This window comes from Fundulus heteroclitus, chromosome 12 (assembly GCF_011125445.2).
Source record: "Fundulus heteroclitus isolate FHET01 chromosome 12, MU-UCD_Fhet_4.1, whole genome shotgun sequence".
In the NCBI taxonomy this organism is placed as follows: domain Eukaryota; kingdom Metazoa; phylum Chordata; class Actinopteri; order Cyprinodontiformes; family Fundulidae; genus Fundulus; species Fundulus heteroclitus.
This window is the reverse complement of record NC_046372.1, coordinates 1,368,176-1,395,845: the sequence shown is the minus strand read 5'-3', so window position 1 is coordinate 1,395,845 and position 27,670 is coordinate 1,368,176. Positions and strand designations below refer to the sequence as shown.

Genomic DNA, 27,670 nt, shown 5'->3' with positions numbered 1-27,670 from the left:
CACCCAGAAGGATCAGCTTCGCAGTACAGTGGGAGAGTGCATCCAGTTTAAAAGATATGGCATATTTGTCATCCTGCCTTGTGTCCGTTTCTGACAATATGAAGAAATAGCTCTTTAAAAACATCTGTGGGAACAGAATAAACTTAAAATGCCAAAAGCTTTGTGCACAGTTCTCACTTCTACTTCAAGGCTTTATGGGGGAGGAGTGAAACATGCCTGAGGGAGGAAGAGTGAGTGAAGCTACAACAGACACACCCAGTCCAGCAAAGTTTCTGAGCTTGTGTGGAGCAATAGGAGGGTGTGGCTTTTTTTTTTCTTTTTTTTGCACACTGGGAACAGATAAGTTGAGTTTGCCTTGTAAAGAGGGGCATGAGTCACAGTTCTGAACAGTGAGCCGTTTACTTTCACTCCACTGGGCTCTCTCTCTCCCCCTCTCTCTCTCTATCTCTCTCTCTCTCTCTCTGTCTCTCTCTCTCACACACACACAGTCCGACTGCACAAATCAAACGCTGTTCATCCACCCCCTTCTGCTCCAGCAGTTCTTAGACAGGACCTTTTCTTAGGGAGCAACAGAGAAGTAAAACTCCCAGCCATGAAGGACAAAGTGAGGAAAGGAGGAGGAAGAAATCAGGTCAAAACTGGTGAGTAATCCCTGTAATCGCAGGTCTTTTCTCTTCCTCTTTCTTTTCCGTTCAGTGGCTTCTTCTCCTGACTGAAGAATGTGTGGAAGTAGGGTGGGAGATCTGGCAAAGCACTGACGCTCTAACATGGCTGGAGCTTGCTTTCTAGCCTCTTGGAGAACTTGCTTTTCATTTTCTGCATTTTAAGAGGCTTTCTGTTGCCAATACATGTGTTACAAAATGGCTGAAGCACTCAATAACATTGTAACTACTCAGTTATGACAATTTTAAAACTTTATTATGAGAAGAAGGAGCAACGCGCTCCAGTGTGTCTTCTTCCCTTTCCTACACATTTGCCACTCCCCTTTTTATAGAGCTGAATGATTGAATTACTGTTCAGTTTGTGTTGACTCACTCGGGATTAGACTGAGTCAAGCTTTTTAACCTATAAAATAACTAAATATTGGCCTAACATTAAGACTGTCGATGTTACTTTGTGCTATTAGTATTCCACATATATAACAGTGCAGTTTTTATTTTATTTTTTTCATTATATTTTAGACAGTCTTAAAGGGATCTCAAGTGTTAATTCCCCCTGGCTTTTAGCAGGTCTTTTAAAAATCGTGATCTTGTAGCTGACTCCATGCAGAGCAGTGTTTTATAAGCCATTCCCACCAAATCATGGATCATTCCTGCATAAAAAAAACAAAAGTCAGAGCCGTGTTTTCAACTGACAGACAATGTTTTAATCACAATCTTTAATCTCCTAATTATTACCAGAGATTTGGCATGTAATCATTATTTTTCTTATTTCTAGGTTGCTCCAAATTAAGTAAAGAAAATGCTAAATATGACACATTGTGACAAAAATGTAAAAATAAACAACAGTTTTTGAACCAGAGGGGTGATTCTCATAGAAGTTTAGCTTATTTTTTCCTGTTATAATAAAGCAGCAGCTGCTGTAGAGAACAAATGATGCCTTCTTAGCTTCCAGAGAGGAGGCACGTTCCTTTAGCCAATAGCAGCTACCTATTCACTGGGAGCTTTCCAGTAGCAAAGCAGATCCAGATTGAGAACATGAGCAAATGATTCACTGTCGAAAGAAGAGCAGTAATCACACAGAGATCAGGATTGTTGTGCCTTTATGTGCCTTCAGTCTTTATTAGTAGTCAAACTTTCAGTTTTTTTCTGTGGCTGCATTGTGCCGTCTGCCAAAACCAGAACTGGGTGTGGCTGTCGTTTCACCTGGAGATGACATGAAGGCTCATGGGCAAATTGAGCAGGTTTAGTCACACAACAGAACACGCTGAGTCCTGCTTTCCCTCTGGCTCTACATGTGTGTGTAAATGTTGTTGCCTCACCCTATTTATCTTCTTCCTGGCATGCCCCCCCCCCTCTTTTCTTTTCTGTCTTTCCCTACAAACTCACACACAAAGACTCTTCAGGTTAGCTTAAGGTGATTGTTAAAAAGGTTGTGATTCAAAAACGTGAACAACTGATAAAATCAAAACATGCCATGATTATACTCCATCCATTATTCAGTCATCCAGGTATTTTCCAGGTCTGGTTAACTGGAGACCGTTCAGGGATATGCAGACGGGAGGGAAAATAACCCAAATTATTTTCTCCTCTTTCACTAGACCCTGTAATCACTCACTTAGTTGGGTTTCTCCATTCTCTCCTTTGCACAGATGCAATCAACGCACCCTCTGGAGATGATGCCGTTGATATCAAACAGGATGAGGGCACGGCGTTTCCTGTGAAGATCCAAGGAGCAGGAGTAGAGATGTTTGAGCTGCAGGTACAAAGACAACAGCGAGAGGCCGAGACAGCGTATCGGTCTCCTCTTCCATCAGATCCCACAATTCAATTTTATTCACCTGATCTAGAGTTACAGCGAGGTTCGTTTTGTGTTTGCGCCGTGTAGGTAAATGCATTTTGGCTCGTTCAAGATGCAATAATGGCCCTGCTCTCGAGGAATGAGGTGTGTCCACGCTCCAACTTGTCTCTAGCTCTAGCTGGGACGACATTGGATCCACTCGCTGAACTGCAAAGTCTTAAGGGACTTAAGGCAGGAGCTCTCATTCGTCTGGTTGAAGGTACTATTTTGTTACATGTTGAATTATCCTGTGTGATTTAACACTGTAAGTACATGATTCAGTAATGTTTATATCTACGGTTAGAGCGGATTTAGTCACAGTTGTACTGATTAGTCATTTATAGCATAATTGAAAAAGTACTCTTTCTCCTTGATGTATTCAGTCGCCTGAAACCCATCAAATCAAATTTTGAGAAAACAGTTGTTCTCCGGGAGAAAGCTGTGGAAAAGCTTAAAGCAGAGTTAGTTTATAAAACAATACCCAAAGTTACGTACTTCCCATGGGAAACGGCTCAGTTCATTATCTGAAAATGGAAAAAGTGTGACACCCCCGAAAACCAACCAAGACACGAGCCTCCACCTAAACCTGCAAGTAGAGCGTTTAAGAGAATCAGCCGAGAGGGTCAAGGTAACTCTGGAGGAGCTGTAGAGATCCACAGCTCAGGGGGAGAGTCTGATGATAGCACAACTAATGGTCGTGCATTTAATAAATCTATCCTTTATAGAAGACTAGCAAGATAAAGGCATGAAAAGACCCACTTGGTGTTTGCCACAAGCCATGCAGGGGACACAGCAAACATGTGGAAGAAGGTGCTCTGGTCAGATAAAAATAAAATTAACTTTTTTGCCTACAAAAAACACCGTGGATGGAGCTGAAATACAAGGAGGTCCTGAAAAAATATAGCCAGAGCTACGATGGAAAGCTTTAGATCAAAGCATATTTATGTTAGAAAGACCCAGTCTTTAGATGTGCACAGCTTTTAGAGAGATACCCTAAATGACTTACAGCTGTAATCTGCAGCAAAAGATGATCCCACAAAGCATTGCCACACATGTCTGATTTTTAATGGTAAAAAAAATAAATAAACATTTGAGAAATTTTGTACCAGTTTCCTTCAAGTTCACTAATGTACTCTGCTTTGTGTTGGTCTTTCACATAAATGGCGATTAAAATACATTGTATTTTCTGTTTCCACTTGAATCCCAATGAAACAGCTAAAATAGATATGAAATATGTTTGAATAGCACTGTCAAAAAATTATTTGCATTGACAAAACCTGGCTCATTGGTTATGACAAAAAGTAATTGGAAAGGCCACAAGTGGGCAGTTTACACACGTTTATTCTGAAGAAAACAGCAGAAAAACGAAAAACGGTATGGTGTGTGAAGTCAGTAAAATCAGACATGTCAGTAGGAGAGGGTGAGAAAGGGTGTGCTAGATTAAGCAAACAAATATGGCCCAGAGGACAGGCATGGCTAAGATGGGTGAGAGATGAAGTCACCCCCTGCTGCACAGCAGCCAGGCATTTATATAGGTGTGAAGGTCCAACCCAGGTGCTGTCAGTCGGTTTTCCTGCTGCACTCCAAGCTAATGGTTTGTTCCTGCAACAATAAGCAATGACCAGGCAGGGCCGTCCCAGTTTTTCTACCTTCTACCAGTCAGTTTATTGAAACAAATCATTGCAATTGCATTCCTGTCTAGTGTTTATCTGTTGTATTTAAGGCTTCACAGTGACGCAGTTGTTAGCACTGGTGCCTTGCAGCAAGAAGGTCCTGGGGTCAAATTCCAGCCTGGGCCATTATACGCAGAGTTTACATATTTTCTCAAAAACATGTATGGGGTCTCCATGGATACTCTGGGTTCCTCCCATGGTCCAGAAACATGAAGATTAGGTTGAATGGCGTCTGTAAATTCCCCTTGGATGTGAGTTACAGACTGGTGAGCAGTTCAAGGTATGCCCTGATTTTTGCTCATTGACTGCTGGAGATGGGCACCCGCCCCACTGAGGGTACAGAAATGTTATTATTAGTAGCTTAGATGTAAGTTATCTCAACCAACTGGTCATTCTCCACAGGTGGATGTTCTGGATGCTTTGCGAGCAGCGTTGTTCATTTCGCGTGTTCATTAGACCTTTCCCACGTCACTGTGACTTTCATAAAGAGGGTCAGGCTAAATCTCATGCTAACCAGTGCGTGTCTCTGCAGAGCCTTATACCTTCCACTCAGCCAGGCACCACTTGGCTCGGGTTGTGGAGCTGTTGAGGGCATCCGGACCCCATGATGCACTGAGAGAAGGACGGTCGCCAAGCGTACTGGAGACACTCACACACACACCTGGTAAATGCACAAAGAAACCGTCCTCTGAGAGGAGAGGGCAACAGAAAGGCACAAAATAGTTTCTGACTCATTCTGAAGTCTCTCTTTGTTCCTGGTACAGACTCCAGCTTACCAAATGGAAAGAGCCTGAAGCGCTCGTTAAGCAACACAAAGGGAGAATCAGCCAGCCAGGATGGAGCTCCACCTGACTACCTCCTGCCTGGTTCCTCAGAAAGACCACTTATGGCCCTGCTACCACACAGTTCTCAACCAGAGGTGGGTTAATACAAGTGTTTGTCTGGGAATCTGGCTAGTTGTACGCAAAGAAAACACAAATCTACCCTCCCCTCCTCCACTTTATGTGTGTGTCACCAGGCCCCCAGTTACCTGAAGGACATGTCTCTCAGCTGCTGGCACCCCCCTCCAGGACACAGGAAGCTGCAGGGAGACTTCATGTACATCACTGTGGTGACAATGGAGGGTCGACATTGTGACATCACATCCTGTCCCAAAGGTTTCTTCCTGAACAGGTCAGCACATTTATGATAGACAGTTGTGTGGTTTTTTTATATGTTAAAACAACTTCCTCTCTAGGATGCACAGTTCCTTGCAAAAGGTGAACTTTGTCACATTTTGACAGGAAGCAATTTAGTCAATATCGTTTTGGGGGACTTATATGAAAAACACAAAGCGACATGCAACTGTAAAGTGTGTGTGTGGGGGGAAGACTCAGAGGTATTTAAAATGTTTGATCTGCATTTGTATTCCGCCACTTTTTCCCTGATACCCATAAACAAAATACATACAACCAATCTCCTTCAGAATCTCTTTGGTTGGTAAATAGAGTCCACCTGTGTGTCGTTTTTGTAAATAATATCAGTTCTGTGAATTCATGAATGGTTTGTTAGAGAATATCAGTAAACAAAATGCATCATGAGGAGCAAGGAGCAACAGACAGGTCTGGGATAAAGCTGTGGAGATGTTGGGAAGAAGCCTAAAGCAGAATCAGGTAATAAAACGATATCCCAGGCTGTGAGAATGTGACAGAGAACCGTTTAACGTATGCAATGAAAATAGAGCGTGACATAATTGCAAACCTGACCAAGATATGGCCATCTACCTAAACTGAAAGGCCAGGCATGGAGAGGATTAATCAGAAAAATTGCCAAGATTTCCATGGTACTGTAACTTTCATGGAGGTGCAGAGATCCACGGCTCAGGTGAGAGAATCTGTTGACGCGACCACTCGAAAGAAAGAAAGGAAAAAGATGAAAACAACTGATGAAAAGCAATCAATGTTGGGACTATGACAGGAAAAACTAGGGAGTTGGTTGGCATGATGCAGATGAGGAAAGTGGACATACTGTGTGTTCAGGAGACCAGGTGGAAAGGAAGCAAGGCTGGAAGCTTATAGGTGCTGGGTTTACGCTGTTCTGCCCTATTGTGGATGGGAAGAGAAATGGTGTAGGAGTTATGTTGAAGGAGGAGTTTGTTAAGAATGTTATGGATGTAAAATAGTGTCAGATAATATGATGGGTGTGATGCTAGCATAGGATGGTGGTGTGTAGAATGACTCTGATGGTGAGGAAGATGAAGAGGACAAGGCCGAGCAGAGGACAGAGAGGTGCAAGCTGAAAAAGGAAGAAAATTGTGTGGCTTTCAAGAAAGAGTTGAGACAGGCTCTGGGTTTCCTGGAGGTGCTTCCAGACGACTGGACAACTGCAACTAACGCTATTGGGAAGACAGGTAAGAGAGTACTTGGTATTTCCTCCGGAAGGAAAGATGACAAGGAGACTTGGTGCTGGATTGAGGAAGTACAGGATTGCATTCAGAGAAGAGATCAGCTAAGAAGTGGGGCACTGTGAAGAGAGTCATTAGTACAGAGAGATGCAGGGTAAAGTGAAGGTAGATATAGTGGAGGCCAAATAAAGGGCATACAGGGAGTTGTATGATAGGTTGGACAGCAAGAGGAGAGAGAAGGATTTATAGAGGTTGGAAAGGCAGAGAGACGGAGATGGGAAGGATGAAGAAATTTACTAACATGTGTAACAAGTGTGTGGGAAGATGGAAGGAGTACTTTGAAGAGTTGATGGATACTGAAAATGAGAGAGAGCAAAGAGTAGAAGAAGCAACCTCTATCGATCAGGAAGTGTCACATATTAATAAGGACAAAGTCAGGAAAAGCAGTGAAAAAGGAGAAAGAGTGGAAAGGCAGTTGGTCCTGATGATATACCTGTGGAGGTATGGAAGTGTCTAGGAGGGATAGCAGTACAGTTTTTACCTTAGAGAGTGAAAAGCTGTCAGAGAAATGGAAGAGAAGTGTGCTGGTACCAATTTAAAAAAAAACAGAAGGAGATGTGCAAAGTTTTGGCAGCTAGAGAGGAATAAAGTTGATGAGTCATGCAATTAAGTTATGGGAAAGTGTAGTGGAAGCTAGAGTGAGGTCAGACGATGGCATCGGTGAGCAGCAGTATGGTTCCATGCCAAGAAAAAGTACTACAGATGCAGTATTTGCTCTGATGATGTTGATGGAGGAGTACAGAGAGAGTCAGAGGGAGCTGCATTGTTTATGTAGATCTAGGGAAAGCACAAGATAGGGTGTCAAGAGAGGAGCTGTAGTATTGAAGTAGGAAGTTCGGAGTGTCAGAGAAGCATGTTAGAGTGGTGCAGGACATGTATGGGAGCTGTAAGACATTGGTGAGGTGAATACGTGTTTGAATGAGGAGAACCCAAGTGCAGCCATGAGGTTATATGGAGCAGAGATAACGAAGGTGGAGGACTTTAAGAGGTAAAGGGAGGTGAAGAAATGTGTCCAAGTTGGTTGGAGTGGGTGGAGAAAAGTGCTGTGCTGTGTGGCTAAAGCGTATCAGTGTGAATGAAAGGAAATGTGTACAAGACGGTGGTGAGACCAGAGATGTCTGGTTTAGAGACAGTGGCACTGAGGAAGAGACAGGAGGCAAAGCTAGAGGTAGAAGAGATGAAGATGTTGAGGTTCTTTTTGGGGAGTGGCGAGGGTGGATAGGATCAGGAATGAGTACATTAGAGGGACAGCTCATGTTAGATGCATTGGAGATAAAGGCAAAGAGGCCAGACTGAGATGGTTAGGACATGTACAGAGGAGGGATAGTGAGTACATCAGTATAAAGATGTTGAGGCTGCATCTGCAGGCAGTTCAGATCAAAGTATATCCATGTGTTTGAATGGTCCAGTGAGAAAGAGGACATGAAGGTAGTTGGTGTTAGAGAAGAAGATTGGGTTAGATGAAAACAGATGATTGGTTGTGGTGACCCTTTAAAGGGAGAAGCTGAAAGAAGAAGATAAAAAAGAGATTTGTTTAGCATTGAGGTAATTTTAGGACAATCCTGAAAGAAATTATTTTTGAGGGCTGTAGACACTTGGGACGAGAGTGGAGGTTTCCCTTCAAGCGGGACCAGAGTCTATACAAACAACCAGTAGTAAAGTAAAGCAGTTCAGATAAAAGTATATTCAAGAGTTAGAATGATCCAGAAAGACGATTCAATCTGACTAAGCTGGAGATATTTTGCAAAGAAGAATGGTCAATGATTTTGGTTTCTACATGTGCAAAGTTGGTAGACATACTCGGAAAGACTTGCTGCTGCTACTGTACCAAAAGGAAGTTTTGCAAAATATCGATTAGGGGGTTTGAATACAAAGTTCACAGATTTTTATTTGCAAAACTAATTGAAAACTATTTTATTTCCACTAAATAATTATGTATTACTTTTGTGTTGGTCTGCCATGTCAGTTCCCACAAAATACACATTGAAGTTTTAACGTGACAATGTTTGTTTTTTTCTTCTTTCATCCTGTTTAGGTCCACTGAAGATATATTCGACCCTCGTCCCGCACAGTCTTCTCCCGTCTGTCACTGTCTCACTGACTTGCTGTGTCACATCAGTCCTACTTTTAAACAAGCCTTTAGCACACTCAAAAACAGGTAAGTAATGTTAAATACCGCTGTATTGTGTCAGAGCCCGTGCAGCTGAGTGTGATGCGTATGAAAGTGCATGATGCCTTTCCTTCTTTAGGCCACAACAGCCATCAATAGAGGCGATGCCCACTCCTTATCACACGCTGTGCTGGCTTGGACCTCCGTGTGCCTCTCGCACTCACAAGAACACCTTCAGTAGATTGGGGGTGGATGACCATGCAGCTGCACAGGTTATTCAGCGCACATCAGTAGTTTGATTTTGTTTTTATTTGTCGATACTTTGCATAAAATCAGAATCAGAAATACTTTAATAATCCCAAAAGGGAAATTGTTGTTTCAGTACAATCGCCACAACATAACAAACAAACATCACAAACATTTCAGAGGGAGACGATTTACTGAGGCCTTGCTGCCAAGGAACCGCCTTACACAGTGCCCAGATGGCGCTGCCATTACTCTGTGAAAATATAGAGGCCACAAAAAAAGGAAGGTGGGAGGGGAAAAAACATAACTCATACTTTATCCTATAACAGGATACAGTTTGAGATATCAAAAAACCTCTTGCACAAAAAGTACAAATAAGATGAGACACATTTAGCAGAAGGTAAACATTTGAGACTAGCCGCGTGTAAGTTCATCAGTTTATATGAGCATCAGTTATGTGTGTCTGTTTGGGTGAAAGTGTTTATATTTCCGTGAACACTCTCCAGAGGCCATTGTCCTTGATGTTATCTGCCAGCTAACAGTTTAGAAAGCATCCACAGGTGTCAGCGGGGGAGGAGGGAGCAGAGTAGAGTTCTGAGCACTCTCCGCCATTACAATCCAGGAGTAGAGATAGGGAGGGCATAATCCAAATATGTTATTTGTTATGAGACAAGCTGCACTGACTTTCCTGTCAGCTTTAAGTCTTTTGCTGGCTCCAAATGGTGAAATCCAATTTTCCAAATTTTTGGGCTTTTCCGCATTTCACTTCCAGATTTTATACCATCACCCTTTGAGTTCAACCACCGAAGCCAGTCTGCATACCAGCACAGCCAGCTTTTCGGCTCTGCTCCTCCACCTTCCAGATCTGTCCGTTCACCGCCTTAGTGAGCGCGTCATATGCAGCCGGCAGCCTGATCAAGGCTAAATGGCTACCGACATCCTCCGTATTTGCTGATACATCAAACGTCCACCAAATCCAATAAGTAGAAATCCAAGTATCCTGAATCCAAACATGCAAACGTTTTAAACGTCCAGGAATGACAAAGTCGAAAGACACACCGTTTTCCATCCAAGAATATAGGGTGTATCCCACAAAATGAGTCAAATCAGGACGTCGAAATTTTTTTTATCAATAGCATTGAGAGACCAGCTTACCAGATCCATGTTTTTCAGAGTTCGGTTGATATGAAGAAAGTGCTCAGAAAGACAAGACATAGCAGCCGAAGCAGGAGAGGGGGAACAGGGGGGGTGAAAGCTGAAAAGGAGAGAAAAACACGACCGACCTCGAAGAGAGACAGAACAGGATAAATATACTGTATCTAAGCTGCTGTTTGTGGGTCTCGCATTCAGGCTCCAGACTGGAACGAGGAGTTACAAGCAGCCAGAGATCTTCCCCAGGGAAGTCTGGATGAAAGGCTGCAGAGAGACAAAACTTTGCTGCAGGTAAGAAAAAAAAGAAACGGTGAAAGATTTCACTTTTGACAAGAGTGCTGTTTCCACATGTTTCTGCATTTGTTTTTCTGCCCCCAACCTTTTCACTCACACCTCAGGTTAACAGCGCTTTCGTGAGGACGGTCATGCAGGGCGCTGAGACTGTTGTGGATGGATTTGTTGAGCCGGTAAATGGAAACCCAGAGGACCCAGCATTCCTGTGGAGTGGCCTGTTCATGAGCCAGGGGGCCACGAGTTCAGTGTTTGGTGGTGAGCGGGGTCGCAGGTAATAAAGGTCTAAAGTCTTTTAGCACACATGTGAGATAGTATGCATGCGAAATGGTACACTTACACAGCAAACACTATAGCTGTCACCCCTCGTAAAGAGGTGTATTGAAGGGTTAGGCCAATAAATTGTTATTGAGACGTGGTGAACACAAGATGCGGCTCTGTGCTGCTGTTCTCTAACAGTGAGTTTGTGCACCGTCCTTACCGCGCTTCTCACTGTTAGGCCTTTTCCAATAACAAGGCTCGGAACCCGTTCCGGTTCCTGCACAGGTTTTCAAACTGCAGTGGCGTTTTTTATTTTTTTTTTGCTGAAAAAAAAGGTGCCACGGTTCGACTCGGTTCACCGCAGAATAGCTGTTTTTTCTGTGGAACCTTGACGTCTCCCGTGGTGTCACCAGTGGGCCGGTCCAGGTGATTCCACGGGTGAGGCACGGTGAGGACGCCACAGGACAAAGAAACAACCAGCAGGGCGAAAAACACAAAGAATCTGCAGTGGCCTGCTCAGGGAAGCCAGTAGTTTATCAGTTTTTGGGGGTTGTCCAGAGTTTCAGGATAAACTTGTGTCAACCACCCAGAAGGACAGGCTGTATGCTGAGCTGGTCCCACAGATGGAGAAAGCAGGATTCATCCGCACCAAAGAGAAAATTATAAATAAACTCACGAAACTGAAGGAATACCAAGATGTAGGGTTGGCCGATAAATGGATTTAATCAATTCATTCAAATTTACAATTTATCAAGATTTAATTGTTGGAAAATCGGGATTTTATTTTGCCAATGCCATCATTGAGCTTCCATGAACAGAATATGTTTAGGAAAATATATTGTCAAAATATTGTAAAGAGGAAACTTTTTTTAATTATAATATGAGATACTTTAATTCACTCATTACTTTTTAAAGTTATTTTGAAGTTACACAAGTGAAGTCTGTTCTTAACACGTTGAGTAAAGCCACTAGCAGCAAACATTTAGTTATATTATCACTGTTAACGATGGCAGGGCTACCATCTTGTTTTACAACCATGTTCCACAGCTTGCACTTTGAATCCAGGTCAACTCCTAGACGAAATGCTTGACATAAAGCTAACCAGCTTACTCAAACTGTGTGGCTGGAAGATAAACATTAGTTCATGTCCTGTTGTGTTTTGCATAGTTCCAGTTGATTTAAGCTCATTTGAACGATTATGTGGGCGAGTTTAGGAGAGCTGTTATTGTCTTTGGCTTGTTTCCTCACATATTAAGATCAACACTCATTTGTCTGGCATGCTCTTTTGTCTTTCCCATATTGAAGAGTATCTAAGATAAACTGGCCTGTAAATCATTTCAAACTGGTTCCCCAGGCAAGCATGAGGGACAGCTAATAAAACGTTCCTAAACAATCTAATCAAAGTATTACATAAAATTTAGTTTAGTTCAATGAATGCTACAGTTGCAATAATTTTTACTGTACATAAAGCATTTTTTGGAGAAGCAGCCATAGACGTTCGTGGTGACTCTGGAGGGGCTGCAGAAATTCACAGCTCAAGTGGGAGAATCTGTCAACGCAACAACTATTAGTTGTCTTCTCTACGAATCTGGCCGTTACAGAAGAATCGCAAGAAGAAAGCTATTGTTGAGAAATCCTGTCTATGTTTTGGCACCAACCATCTAAAGGACACAACCATCACGTGGAAGAAGGTGCTCTGGTCAGATTGAACTTCTTATCCAACATGCAGAGCGCTGCGTGAGGTGGAAACTAACACCGAACAACACTCTGAATGCACCATTCCCAGAGTGAAACATGGGGGTGACAGCATCATGGGAATGCTGCGGGAAAGCTAGTTGGTCAGATGGATGGAGCTAAATACAGGGCGATAAAGAAAGGAAACTGTTATCCTTTGTTAAGATTAGATTAGATTAGATTCAACTTTATTGTCATTACACAGGTACAGGTACAAGGCAACGAAATGCAGTTAAGGTCTAACCAGAAGTGCAATAGCAGCAACAACTTTGTCACATAAAATCCTCACAAAATACATTACATACATGTTTTTGCTTGTAAAATGTGAAAAGCTTGGGAATACTTTTGCTGTGACACTGTGGGATTTCTTTTCCCCACTGAAAAAAAAATCCTGAAATTAAAAGTTGGATTAACAAAAAATACTTAGTTTGAGGTTTAACACGTTTACCAGGCCCTTGTATCAAATAATAAATTCACTTTTTTATTCAGTTTGTTTTATTTATTTTTTCTCATCTCCCGCTTACAGAGCAGCTCAGAGGCTGGAGCTTAAAGCCATACAGGCTTACAGCGACTTAGAGGGGCTGCAGGGGCTGCATACCTTACCCACCGCCATCGTAGACTACAGAGGAGTGCGTCTGTCGGCCCAGGGTCTGGCCCCTGGCTTTGAAAGCTCAGAACAGGACCAGAAAGACTCTCCTGCCTCGAGGTACTTTCAACTTGTGGCCCTTGTTTGTTCCTGGAGAGGTGAGCTGGGTGAGACTGCTATGTGCATCTGGAGCTAAATCTGTTTTCTCCTCCTCTTCTCAGAGGTTTGCTTTATGGAGTGAATGCAGGACCCCAAGAATCCGCTCATCGCAGACGGCTGCTGTCCCTGCTGGCTCACGCGGCCAAGAATCTGTCCATCCAGAGACATGTTGTTGTGGCTCCCAAGGGTCACCAGGTGCCTCTGTTCACCTCCGTGGATGCTCAGGGGCTCCTGGGGGCCGACGGGAGGTTCTACCTACTAGATGTCTTCAGAAGCTTCCCAGCCGATGCCAACTTCTGTCCAGAAGGGAAAACACAAAGTCAAACAGTTAACGGAGATGAAGAGAGCAGCAAAAGCTGTAAAGAGGATGACGAGGAGAGGGACGGGAATGGAAAGGAAGGCTGGCCAGAGAATTACCAGGGCGTTTCTGGGCTTCCAAAAAGCTTTCCTCATGGCCTCTGCAGGCTGAGGCCAGAGCTGGTGCAGGCTTTCACTCAGCATAAGTGAGCTCAGCGTGAAAGAAATCTTTCGAATTCAGTTTTAACATGTTTTTTCCCCCCCTATTAAACACAATATGTTTTTTGTTGTCGGGTTTTCAGACATTGTCAGTTTACTCAACGTGTGAAGGAGAAGATGGAGGAAAACGGAGGATTTGAAGAATGTGCAACAGCCTGTAAGGAGTCTTTTAGCACGTCCATGTGAATGGAAATGAAGACACAAAACACACTTTTTTTATTCTGAATCAATTTCTTTTTTTTCTCTTAGGTGACTCTCGGGCGACCGATGCAGTGCGAGCCGCATGCAGAGACGTGGGCTCAGTCAGTGACATTATCTTTGAGATGCGCTTTAACCCAAACGTTTTCTCGCCAGGTACACACACTAACTGTGCCTCCCCAGAAATAACACGCAGTAGATCCTTACTGAAACACACAACTCTTTGTGTTTTTGCATTCAGGGATAAGTTTTCCTCCCACTGAGAGCGCTTCAACAAACCTGCAGGAGAAGCTGCTGAGAGAAGCTGCAGCTTTTATCATCACGCACCAGATACCAGCCTTTGTACGCGTCTCCAATGTTTCCCATTTTCTTGTCACAGGGAAATTCTGGGTGACAAAGAAATCAGCGCATAATGTGTTGTAATGACTGTGTCCGCAGTTGCAGTATTGCCTACAAAGCAACGAGGCGCCGATGGACGGAGCGTCCCTGAAGCAGGCGCTACACCAGAGAGGCATCAACCTGCGCTACCTGGGGCACGTGGTCAAGGCTATTTGCCAGTCAGAGCACAAGGAGCGCCTCAGGCACATAATGGTTAGTTTCATTTCCTCAAATTGACAAGTTTTAAAACGGTAATAATGCGACTGCTTTCCTAACATCGTTCTTCCTTCTCCTTTTTTTGTGTTAAATAGAGATCAACTATAAGTGAAATTTTCATCCGTTCAACAAGAAGAGTGTTCAACCATTTCCTACAGGTACTTTGCAGCATCCTGTAATAACTCCTATTATTTCTTATGTCTGAACTCCTTAATATAAAAGAAAGTTGCTGTTGGAAGTTTACATGCATTACCTTGATATTTTCTACCATTGTCTTTAAATGGTATGACGTGGGTCAAAAACATTTTTGTTATCCTTCCACGAGCCTCTCACAGTAGTTTACGGTAATTTTGGTGTAACTGAGTCTGGTTTGTGGGTCCCTTAGTTCCCACACACCTTTTCAGCTCTGGCCACATGTTTTCTATGGGACTGAGATCAGAGCCACAGTGAAACACTGACATTGACATCTGGGAATTGTACCTAAACATGTCAAATTTGTAGAGATCATCAAGATCTCTTCCTTATATCTTAGTGGATTTCCTTAAATTTCCACACAAGGAAGCAGTGTTTGAGGTTCTGCCCTGATATACATCCACGGGTGTGTCTCCATTTAACTCCAAAGTTGTGAATCCTGCTATCGGGAACTGAAAAGCCTTGACGTGCACCATTAAAAGGGCCAACTGAGTATGACAGCTCATGGCCCTGTTGAGTGTATGTAAACTTCTGGCTGGGTCTGTAGCAGCAGGTGTGGTCCTCCACAGGAAATAGGGCTGAGCAACGGGTCATGTCTCTGCAGGGCGTGGACGTGCCGAGTCTCTCCGCTGCCGTCACTCACTTCCTCGGTTGCCTGCTGGTGCACCACTTCATGCCCGCTCCTGTCGGGGAGGACGCAAAGAAAAAGTCCAGGAGGCGGGGCCGTGGGGCCGGGGCCTCGGAGAGCACGCCTTGGAGTATGCTCACTGGGTCAGAGCTGTGGAATCTGGTCTGCCAAGATGCTGCCGAAACATACGGCATCTCTGACAGTCTTGGGTGAGAAGACGCAGACCTTGCCTGTTCACCTGCTTTGCTTGATATGCAACGGTTAAGTTGATGTTTAACCCTTGCCGTTCTCTCATAGCTCTGGTCCGAATCACTTGGTGGAGCACTACGGACTTCAAAAGATCTCTTTGCTGAGGGAGTTCTGTTTAAAGACCGGAGTCCAGGTAAACTAAACGTTACACTTTGTCTCTTTGAATTAATATTTCACTTTTCTAACGATGCATTCACGGTAAGACACACTGTATGTATTAGAAATATTTAAAAGACTGAAAGCAACATAAACTTTAAGGAAAAAGGGTAACCCTCTCTGTGTTCCTGCACCAGTTGCGACTGAAAGACTACATCCTTGACAACCACAACAAGGCTCCCATGAGTCCAGACGACGTCCTTAACATCTTCCCCATTGTGAAGCACATCGACATGCCGACTGTGGATGCTTCTAGAGCATACCGTGCTGCGCAGATTTCCATTGAGAAGGGTACGTCTACAAGAAAAAAAAGAAAAAAACAACACCTGCTGGCTAAACGTTTAACACATGCTCATGAATGGCTCTTATATGTTTCACATTTCCCCATCCTGGTGTGCAGGCCTGCTAGATAAGGCCCACGAACAGCTGAAGGAAGCAGCTTACCTGTACGGCAGGGTGTGTGATGACATGGACGTTGACGCCTGTTACTGCAACAGCATGTTGGCCAAGGTGGCCTTCCTGCAGGGGAAAGCAGCTGAGGTATGCGTACGACTCCATAGCCTTTCAACCTCTAGCAGTAATGACGGCATGTAAGGAGATTTTAAAGTATTTTATTTGCATTCTTCAGTCAATGATGAATATGGCTAATTATCTCAACATTATTTTTGAGTAATGTTAAGGGTATTATTACCCTTAAATTGCAGGAAGCTTTTGGCACATTAAAGCCACAAACGATGTATTTCACTGTGATTTTTATATGATTGACTGACACAAAGCAGAGCATAAATGAGATAAAATGAAAAGGATACATTGTTTTCAAAGTATCATATAAAGTTATATCTGAAAAGTGCAGTTTGCTATTGTGTATTGTGTAATAGACCAATTTATTCTGATACCGGTGAGTAAAATCTTGTACAATCAATTGCCTTCAGAAGTTAATTAATTAGTGATTATAGTTCATTTGTGAGTGACTTAGTTCCAGTATAAATCCAGCTGTCCTGGGAAGGCGTTAGAAAATATTAAAGAACAAAAAGCATCACGAAGACCAAGAAACACAGCAGACAGGTCAGGGACAAGTTTGTGGAGATGTTTATAGTATAGTTAGGTTATAAAACAATAGCCATGACTTTAAACATCATATATCTGTTTAATCCAATATCTGAAAATGAAAAAACAAGGCCCAACTGCAAACCTACCAAAACATGGCTGCCCACCTAAACTGGAACGCAAGGAGAGCATCCAAGGACAACTAAAGATTGAGTGTTTTTGACTGTTTGGCAAGAATAAAATAATTGTTGAAAGAAAGACATGTTTCAAGTTTGTAGCACGGGGACACGTCAAATATGTGAAAGGACAGACCCTAGGTAGAGAAAACCAAAATGGAACTTTTTGACCTACACTACATGTGGATGAAAATTAAAAGTGCACAACCTCCTAAACACACTACTCCCATGTTGAACCAAGACTGTGCCCGCATCATGTAACGGCGATGGTTTATCGTCGGCAGAGACAGGGGAGCTGGTCAGAGCTAATGTGACGAAGGATGGAGTCAGGGCAATCCAGGAAGAAAACCAGCAAAAAGGCCAAAAAGAGAACGTTTCGATAGTGCAGCAAAGGTTCATCTTCGAGAAGGGGAACGACCCATCCAGCCAGACTAGTTCAAATCAAAGAATGTTTTTCTGTTAGTGTCCGATTGAGAATTGATGGCAAGGCTGCTCATTTATCTTCACTGTCTCTTACCATCCAGTCTGTCCGAGGAGGAAGTCATTTACAGACGGGAATGGGCAAAAACTCCCGTCTTCAAATGTGCAAAGCCGTTAGAGAAGTTGTCCAACAGACTTGGAGATGGAATTGCATTGAAAGGTGCCTAAGCAAATCCTTGACTTTGGAGCTCTGAATACAAATTACCTCCACGTCGTTCAGAGTTTTATTTGCTAACATTTTTTTAAAACATGTATCCCTTTTCTTTTCTAACTGCACAATCACGCACTACTTTGAGTTCTATTACGTAAAATCCCAATAATGTGGTTTAAGGGTTTATATATGCCTTTGCAAGGCACCGTAAAGGAGACTGTATTGCTACCTTTACTGTAGTAATACATCTTACAATACTGTTACACTGCAAAAGGGAACCAAAAGTAAGTAAAAATCTCTTGAAATTAGTGTATTTATTCTTGATTTAAGCAGGTAAATATTTGCCAATGGAATAAGATTTTTTGCACTAAAAATAGGAACAATTAATCTCCATTATCTTATTTCAGGTGCAATATATCTAATTATCTTATTTTAGAGGTAAATCTACTCTTTCCATTGGCAAATACAATTATGCAACTGCTCAAATCAAGGTAAAATACACTCATTTCAAGAAAATGTTACCTATTTTTAGTTATTTTTTGCAGTGTAAGGTCACACATTTCAGGATGTCAATAACACTATTAGGCAAAATTTGACCCTGACCTTTTCTGTCCTGAAGGCTCGCAGCGTTCAGCTGAAGTCAGTGGTTATCAGTGAGAGGTTGCTTGGCTTTGACCATCCAAACACCATACAGCAATACGTGAGTACAGCTTGTATATATCATTATCATCAACGTTTGCTCATTTGAGTTGTCACAGTGGGTTTGTTATCATTGTTGTGTGATTTATAGGCCCTTCTAGGTGTGTATGCGTATGCTGGAGGAGAGACGACCCTGGCTCAGAAATGTCTTCTCAGAGCTCGCCTGCTTATGCTAACAGTCCATGGAGAAGACCACCCGTACGCCGCAACACTGGACGTAGGTCAAAGCAGTTTATCAGAGTGAACAAAGGAGGAGGTACAGCTTTAGCCCGTGGTTCAGGTTTTCCTCCTACGTGTTTTCTTGCAGAGCTGTCTTGGGCTGGTGCTGACAGAAGACCAAACAGGACAGTTCCTGAAGAACGCCCTGAAACTTAACACCTCCTTCTTCGGCCCCACAGATCTGCATACCGCTCTCAGGTAGGATGTCACTCAAAGCTCACACTGGAAATTTGGCAGCACGCTAAGTAAGCAGATTTTTTTACCTTTTCTATGTCATAACAAACCCTCCGTTCCTCTGTGCAGCCACCACCTGTTGGCCCAGTGGATGTGCAGTAAAGGAGACTACAGAAGTGCGATGACACACGAGAAAGAATCCTTCTCTGCCTTTACGTCCTTGGTTCGTAATTGAGTGAGACTGAGAGAGAAAGTCAGACTGATCGTTTTCTTTGTGCGTGTCTACTTACGTTGAATTTATCTTCCAGTTTGGAGAAGATCACTCACAAACACGCTGTAGCAAAGAGTTCCTGGGCACCATAACCAAGCAGGCAGTCAAGGTAGAACGCACTCTCAGACAGGCAGGAGGCGATTCTGCTGAGCAAGCCGTGGAGGTAGGTGGTTTAGCTCATGTAAATAAGTCTTCTAAAGGGGGGGAAAGATGCTCATGTTGTTGTATTTTCTGTTCTCAGTGTCTAACCCCTACATCTGACACTATTCTGGAGCAGATGGTTCTGGTTACGGGGATCAGGAGGATTACACGCAGGTAAATAGTCACAAATCCTAGAATGCTTCCTGCAACTTTGTTTTGTTTTTTTTTTTGTTTTTTTTCCCCAGTGTCCTGTCTAGCAATGTGGCAATAAAAATTGATATCTTAATGCCAAATAGAGCTCGACATTGTTTAATATAACCGGTTTGGTGGTGGGTCAGTGTTGGTCTGGGGAGGCCTATCCATGGAGGACCTGTACAGGATAAACGGTTGCACCCTGACTGCCATTAGGGATCAGGATGAAATCCTGACACCCATTGGTAGACCCTTTGATGGCGCAGTGGTTCCTCCCAGATAATGCTCGGCCTTAAGTAGCAAGAGTCTGCAGGCAGTTCCTGGACGATAAAGGAATTCGTGTCTGGTGTCTTTTTAAAGCGTTCCTTTATTTTTTTTTGAGCTGGGTATTTTCCCACTCTACCTTGCAGAATTTCTCCAAATCTAGCAGATTTTTGCAACCCAAAGCCTTCACAAGTAAAGATAAGGAGAGGGAAAAGGAGAGAAAGTCTCAAGACAGAATAGCATTTCTTAATTTATGGAGTGACCCAAACAGGTTTATGCCTGCTAACAGATTTGTTTTGTTATTCTCAAACTTAAATAATTCAAATTATCAAACCAATTTTAATATCAGAAGAAAATTGCCTGAATTCTAAAAATGTGGTTTTCAAAGGAGGATTTAATTTTCTTAGGGAAAAAAATTATCCTAACCAACCTGGTTCCATAGAAAAATGATTCACCCTCATTTTTAATTAACTGATGTGATTAACCACATTTTTGATTAATTTTCACTTTACATAAACATATTTACTCCTAGACTTGTAGAATCAAGAAGTCACTTAAATGGAACCAGTCTGACAGCAAAAACACAAGACAAAACAGGCATTGTGGTCCATTGGCCTGGAAACAGTTAAAAGCCATTCCTACGGCTTGGGAACTTGGAGCCACAATAAAATGGAGACAACTTGCACTAATTTATGGAAACATAAATTCTGCTCCTTTTCACAAAATCCAGAAGGTCTTTTTAAAAGCTCAAACAGATCAGCTCTGTCCAGCTATGAATGGGTTTAGGGCAAAAAGGGATTTCTGAGTGGCCTAGTCAAAGTTCTGACTCGAATCTGGCTTAAAATCATTGTTCATTAAACCCCTCAAATGTGGCTGAATAAAAAAACTCTGCAAAGAAGAGGTCTTTCACACATTGTAAGACACTCATTGTTCATCTTTACAAATCCCCAATGGCAGTTGTTGCTGCCAAGGGAAACGCAACCAGTTACGGGCGACAGCTTTCTTATCATAAAAGGCCAGGTTGGCTTGGATAGCTATTTGTTTGATTCCAAATCATAATTTCCTACCTGCTTTTTGTATTTGTTCTGCTTCTGCGAGTTTGATATTAAAATTTGTTTTAAATAAAACATTTAGGGGTAACAAAAGATGAAACGTCTAGCAGTAATGACGGCATGTAGAAGAAGAAATGAATAAGGGGGCCAATACTTTTTTTACACTGCAATTTAGGTGAGCAGATTAGGGGAATTTCATAAACAAGCTAAGATGATGGATCAAAAAAAGTTTTAAAGAGGTGTGTATTCAACAAGGGCTTTACAGCATGTGCTTGAAAGTTACAGCATGGGATCACGAACACACAGTGTTCAAAAACATATTTTGACTTCCAAATTAAAACTAACATTCCTGAAATAAATAACAAATATTTAATTTTTTTTATTTTTGGACAAGGTTCCCTGTATCAGATCAGAGTTCCTTTTGAATAATTTCTGCCTACTGCTACATCCGTCCGTCCGTTGTCTTCCGCTTATCCGGGGTCGGGTCGCGGGGGTAGCAGCTTCAGTAGGGAGGCCCAGACGTCCCTCTCCCCAGCCACTTGGGCCAGCTCCTCAGGAGGAATCCCAAGGCGTTCCCAGGCCAGCCGGGAGACATAGTCCCTCCAGCGTGTCCTGGGTCTTCCCCTGGGCCTCCTCCCGGTGGGACGTGCCCGGAACACCTCTCCAGGGAGGCGTCCAGGAGGCATCCTGACCAGATGCCCGAGCCACCTCAACTGGCTCCTCTCGACGTGGAGGAGCAGCGGCTCTACTCTGAGTCCTCCCCGGATGACTGAGCTCCTCACCCTATCTCTAAGGGAGAGCCCAGACACACTACGGAGAAAACTCATTTCAGCCGCTTGTATCCGGGATCTCGTTCTTTCGGTCACGACCCAAAGCTCGTGACCATAGATGAGGGTAGGAACGTAGATCGACCGGTAAATCGAGAGCTTCGCCTTTTGGCTCAGCTCTCTCTTCACCACAACGGATCGGTACAGCGCCCGCTTCACAGCAGACGCTGCACCAATCCGCCTGTCGATCTCCCGCTCCATCCTCCCCTCATTCGTGAACAAGACCCCAAGATACTTGAACTCCTCCACTAGGGGCAGCACATCCTCCCCAACCCGGAGAAGGCACTCTACCCTTTTCTGGCTCAAGACCATGGTCTCGGATTTGGAGGCACTGATTTTCATCCCGGCCGCTTCGCACTCGGCTGCGAACCGCTCCAGTGAGAGCTGTAGATCACGCCCTGATGAAGCCAATAGGACCATGTCATCCGCAAATAGCAGAGACGCAATCCTAAGGCCACCAAAGCGGATCCCCTCAACACCTTGGCTGCGCCTAGAAATTCTGTCCATAAAAGTTATGAACAGAATCGGTGACAAAGGGCAGCCTTGGCGGAGTCCAACTCTCACCGGAAACGAGTCCGACTTACTGCCGGCAATGCGGACCAGACTCTGACACCGGTCGTACAGAGACCTGACAGCCCTTATTAAAGGGTCCGGTACTCCATACTCCCGGAGTACCCCCACAGGATCCCCCGGGGGACACGGTCGAATGCCTTCTCCAGATCCACAAAGCACATGTAGACTGGTTGGGCAAACTCCCATGCCCCCTCCAGAATCCTGCTGAGGGTGTAGAGCTGATCCAGTGTTCCACGGCCAGGACGAAAACCACACTGCTCTTCCTGAATCCGAGATTCGACTATCCGACGGACCCTCCTTTCCAGAACCCCTGAATAGACCTTACCAGGGAGGCTTAAGAGTGTGATTCCTCTGTAGTTGGAACACACCCTCCGGTCCCCCTTTTTAAATAGGGGGACCACCACCCCAGTCTGCCAATCCAGGGGAACTGCCCCCGATGTCCACGCAATGTTGCAGAGCCGCGTTAACCAACACAGCCCCACAACATCCAGAGCCTTAAGGTACTCAGGGCGAATCTCATCCACCCCCGGAGCCTTGCCACCGAGGAGCTTTTTAACAACCTCGGCAACCTCAGCACCAGAGATGGGAGAACCCGACCCAGAGTCCTCAGGCTCTGCTTCCGCCATTTAAGATGTGTTGGTGGGATTAAGGAGGTCTTCGAAGTATTCCGCCCACCGACTCACGACGTCCCGAGTCGAGGTCAGCAGCACACCACCCCCACTGTAAACAGTGTTGGTACTGCACTGCTTCCCCCTCCTGAGACGGCGGATGGTGGACCAGAATCGCTTCGAAGCCGTACGGAAGTCTTTCTCCATGGCCTCTCCGAACTCTTCCCACGCCCGAGTTTTTGCCTCGGCGACCAGCTGAGCCGCCTGCCGCTTCGACTGCCGGTACACATCAGCTGCTTCCGGAGTCCCACAGGCCAAAAAAGCCCGATAGGACTCCTTCTTCAGCTTGACGGCTTCCCTCACCGCTGGTGTCCACCAGCGGGTTCGAGGGTTGCCGCCACGACATGCACCGACAACCTTGCGGCCACAGCTCCGACTAGCCGCCTCAGCAATAGAGGCGTGGAACATGGTCCATTCAGACTCAATGTCCCCCGCCTCCCTCGGGACGTGTTTAAAGTTCTCCCGGAGGTGGGAGTTAAAGCTCCGCCTCACAGGGGACTCCGCCAGACGTTCCCAGCAAACCCTCACAGTGCGTTTGGGCCTGCCCGGTCGGACCGGCTTCCTCCCCCGCCATCGGAGCCAACTCACCACCAGGTAGTGGTCGGTGGAGAGCTCCGCCCCTCTCTTCACCCGAGTATCCAAGACATGCGGCCGCAGGTCAGATGAAACGACAACAAAGTCGATCATTGAACTGCGACCTAGGGTGTCCTGGTGCCAAGAGCACATATGGACACCCTTATGCTTGAACATGGTGTTTGTGATGGACAATCCATGACGAGCACAGAAGTCCAACAACAAAACACCACTCGAGTTCAGATCAGGTGGGCCATTCCTCCCAACCACGCCCCTCCAGGTCCCACTGTCATTGCCCACGTGAGCGTTGAAGTCCCCCAGCAAAACGAGGGAGTCCCCAGGAGGGGCACTCTCCAGTACCCCTTCCAAGGACTCCAAAAAGGGTGGGTAATCTGAACTGCTGTTTGGCGCATAAGCGCAAACAACAGTCAGAACCCGTCCCCCCACACGAATGCGGAGGGAGGCCACCCTCTCGTTCACCGGGGAAAACCCCAACGTGCAGGCACCGAGATGGGGGGCAACAAGTATGCCAACCCCAGCTCGGCGCCTCTCACCATGGGCAACTCCAGAGTGGAAGAATGTCCAGCCCCTCTCAAGGAGACTGGTTCCGGAGCCAGAGCGGTGCGTCGAGGTGAGTCCGACTATCTCTAGTCGGAACCTCTCAACCTCGCGCACAAGCTCAGGCTCCTTCCCCACCAGAGAGGTGACATTCCACGTCCCAAGAGCCAGCTTCTGCAGCCGAGGATCGGAACGCCAAGGTCCCCGCCCTCCACTGCTACCCGTTACACATTGCACCCGACCCCTTTGGCCCCTCCAACAGGTGGTGAGCCCATCGGAAGGGGGACCCATGTCGCCTCTTCGGGCTGAGCCCGGCCGGGCTCCATGGGCAAAAGCCCGGCCACCAGACGCTCGCCAACGTGCCCCACCTCCAGGCCTGGCTCCAGAGTGGGGCCCCGGTGACCCGCGTCCGGGCGAGGGAACACGAGGTCCAATAATTGTATTCATCATAAGGGGCATTTTGGGCTGCACTTTGTCTGGTCCCTCACCTAGGACCTGTCTGCCTTGGGTGACCCTACTAGGGGCTTAAAGCCCCTGACAGCATAGCTCCTAGGATCATTGGGACACTCAAACCCCTCCACCACGGTAAGGTGGCAGCCCAGGGAGGGGCTACTGCTACATTTTAAACATTAACCCAACTGATGTCTATGATCTATAAGGGCAGAAGTTGTAGCTGAGTTAAATGTTAAAAAGATATTATCGTAACTTCCAAATAAAGAGTTCCACCAGTCAGATCGTTGTCTGTATTCACAAAGATTCGCAGAGAGCTTCAATCTTAGCCTAAAAATGTCTACCTGGGATAGGTAGTAACTCTGAGTAAGGAGACGTCAGAAATTTTTTTAGCTTTGTTTTTATCTTTGTGGAAAGATGCGGTTAATCCCGTTACTAGGTGTGACGCTGTTTTTAAGAGCTGTGATTGGTTGATAGTACAAGAAAAATAAAACACCCACACAAATACGCTCTCAATGATCAAAGGAGGTAATTAGTGTCTCATAAAAACTAGCAAGATTTATTGACTGTCACACAGCATCAAAATGTTCTGAATCACCTTGCTGAGATTGTGATCTTGATGCGCCTATTTTTATGTTGTGTTTTTTGTCTATTTGATATTAATGTGTACTCCCCTATCAGCATTTTTCTGCAGTTGCCTGCTTGTATAAAGCGGTCATGTTTGGCAAAATCGCAGAGAGAAAAAAAGATTAAAAAAACAAAAAACGAACAATAACACATCTGTTCGGTCATTTCTGGAAGGAGAAGGCTTATTGAAAGTTAAATTGGTTCCTGTATCACGGCGCAAATAGGCAGACTTTGAATCGTATTGCTGCAGATCAATGCGCCTCTTTCTCTGTGCGTTTTGGTGTTTTTACGCACCAGCGTGGAAAGTGAAGCGCCGCGTACAGCAATCAAGACCGAGGAGATGGTACAACACAAACGATGACCATTTAGGCTCCTGACATTATCATGCAATACAGAAAATACTTTCTCACCTCTTTTATATATTCTTTTTTTTCTACTTTGCCATCCAAAAACAGGTAATTTACATACAAACATTTTAAAGATTTAAACCTGAGACTGAGGTTTCACACCATTACTCATACATAAATTCCTAAATTCTCAATTTACCATTATGCAGGGATAATAATAAAATAATATATATAATCAAACAGTGAATGCCCCTTAATTATGATAAGTCACAAAAGGTTTCCACCGCCATACATCTTTTGTATCCAGTGATCCATGTTGGGTGAGTCCGGCTTTATCCAGTTGACTGTAATAATCTTCCCTGCTGTCATCAGAAGATTATGTAGGTGACTCCTTTGGTCTAAAGTAAACTGGTCTGGGAACACCTCAAGTATAAAAATTACAGGAACAAAAGGAATGTAAACTTTTAGTATTCTCTCTCCTTTTGTATTTGACGACAGTCCCAGAATATGTGGGTCTGATCGCCCACTTGACCTCAACCCCTCCAACATTTATCACTAGTACTGCTCTTTGAAAAAAAGCTTTTAAGAGGAGTTTGAAAAAAATCGGATACATATTTTTACCATATTTAATCTGAAAAGCAGAGGGATGCTTCAGTTTTAGTAAGAGTTTGTAACAATATATAGGTCGCAGGAGACTAGCCGCCGAGGACCAGAGTTTGACACCCCAGCTCTAAATACATATTGTGCTGAACCAGGAGTCTGCCCCTAACATCATTATAAGGTCTACATTTGAGGGGTGTTGTCTTTAAAACTATAAAATATCTTCTATATACAGCAAAATAGACCTTAACACCACTCACTTTTCAGAAATGCTTTCTCCTTTTCTTTTTAAACATTATCGGTTAGTTTAAGCCTTTTCTTTCGCGTGTCTGTATAAGAGAACCTAAACAGCTTCAGGCTGCCCCCACCCACTTCACTTAGACACATTTTGTCATTCAGCTTTACATAATCAGATACGTGTCTGGGGCAGATTTTATTGCGATGACGGCTCAGGACAGGTGCAGAAACAAAATCAGCAGCATCATTTTGTAAATGAAATTAGAAGAATTATAGCGTATATTGGACATTGGGACATATTTGTATTGTCTAGGTTGCACATGGAAAGAAAGAGAGACAGGGGTGTCACACCATCGCACTACAGTCTGGAGTGCCCTGAAATTACCATAGAAAACAGGAGTTTGTCCGCAACATCAAAAGTTTTCATCAAAGATAACTCTTCCAAATAAGAGCCATGCTTTCTCGTCGTTTAAAACACAATAATAGTAAACAAATCACCATGTGTTCGATAAATAGATGTAAAGATTGACGATACTCTTCAAAAAGCAAGTTTTGTTCTCATTTATATTAAAATAAAACAGTACGGATTTCCAAATCCCGTAGATGTGAGCCAGATATAAAAAAAAGGGGGATTATGTTTGGCTTGAACATGTTTGTCCTCTGATAGAGATCAGCTCGCTATTCATCTTCAATTATGAAGATCAAAAGAAACAAATTTTCAAGTATATAAAAATGTTCAAGGCATGAAAATAATGCGACTTGTTTTCAGTTGTCTTTGTATTCTTATATTAAAAACTAAACAGGAGGATTCATGATTATAATTAAAGGAGATACTTTTTTTTCTCTCTCCTCTGTGCTTTCATAGCGACAGGTTCCAGGAGTATAAGCAGAAACACCTGGAACGAAAGGCCGCGGCAGCAAAAGAGCTGGGATTCAAGCTCCCGATCTGGCCTCTTAACTCACATCTCGTTGGCAAAGAAGAGAAAAGCTCGGACAAAGAAAGTGGAAGCGGGAACGGAGGGATGGAAGCGGAGAAGAAAGACAGCGAGAGCCAACAGCAGCAGCCACAGGAGGCGACGTCTGCCGAGAGCGGTGCAGGTGCCTTAGCCAACGGTCATGCGGCAGAGCATGAGAAAACCGATGGGGAAGCTGACAGAGAAGTTACAGATGCTGGGGTCCAGGCAGGGAATGAAGGGGGGGTGCAGTCTGCCTCGGGGTTGAAAAACGGGGACCTAAATAGAGACATGGACACGATACCCAGCCCATCTGCTCTCACCAGTAAACTGACCTGGGCAGATGTTGTTTCAAAATCTAGCACTGGAACAGGGAGCAAGGCGGTAAACGGAGTAGACAGTGTTACTGCCAACGGAGCGGCTGAAGAGTGAAAACACTGAAAAAAAACGCACCACGGTTTGTAGGTGCGCGTTTTCTACAGACACTGCTGTGAGATGAAAGTATCCTTGAAATTAGCATTTTAATTTGATCGAAACAACAGGAAGGTAGTATTAAGAGAGACGACGAGTATTCTTTCCTGTTTTGAGATGTTTCAGTGTCCCAGACGCTATGAGAAATTTGTGTTGTGTGTATGCTTTTTTTTTCTCTCTTCCAAAAATAAAGTTTTTACTCTGCTGTAATAAAAACACATTGTCTTCTTTTA

General features: G+C 44.2%; 1 protein-coding gene across 1 annotated transcript; it reads left to right on the top strand.

Annotated features, from left to right (window-relative positions):
* Positions 1-361: 361 nt before the first annotated feature.
* On the top strand, positions 362-27,670 carry si:ch211-166a6.5 (clustered mitochondria protein homolog). The gene is made up of 28 exons (XM_012863497.3): positions 362-641; positions 2,312-2,421; positions 2,548-2,719; positions 4,705-4,836; positions 4,937-5,091; positions 5,191-5,345; positions 8,651-8,773; positions 8,865-8,997; positions 10,322-10,414; positions 10,522-10,688; positions 12,936-13,115; positions 13,217-13,657; positions 13,754-13,827; positions 13,920-14,024; positions 14,110-14,210; positions 14,307-14,459; positions 14,558-14,620; positions 15,259-15,491; positions 15,580-15,664; positions 15,825-15,978; positions 16,088-16,227; positions 18,161-18,241; positions 18,332-18,457; positions 18,548-18,657; positions 18,763-18,856; positions 18,942-19,067; positions 19,146-19,219; positions 26,879-27,670. Exons 1-28 carry the CDS (start codon positions 593-595, stop codon positions 27,396-27,398), a joined length of 4,149 nt encoding a protein of 1,382 aa, XP_012718951.2. The 5' UTR covers positions 362-592; the 3' UTR covers positions 27,399-27,670.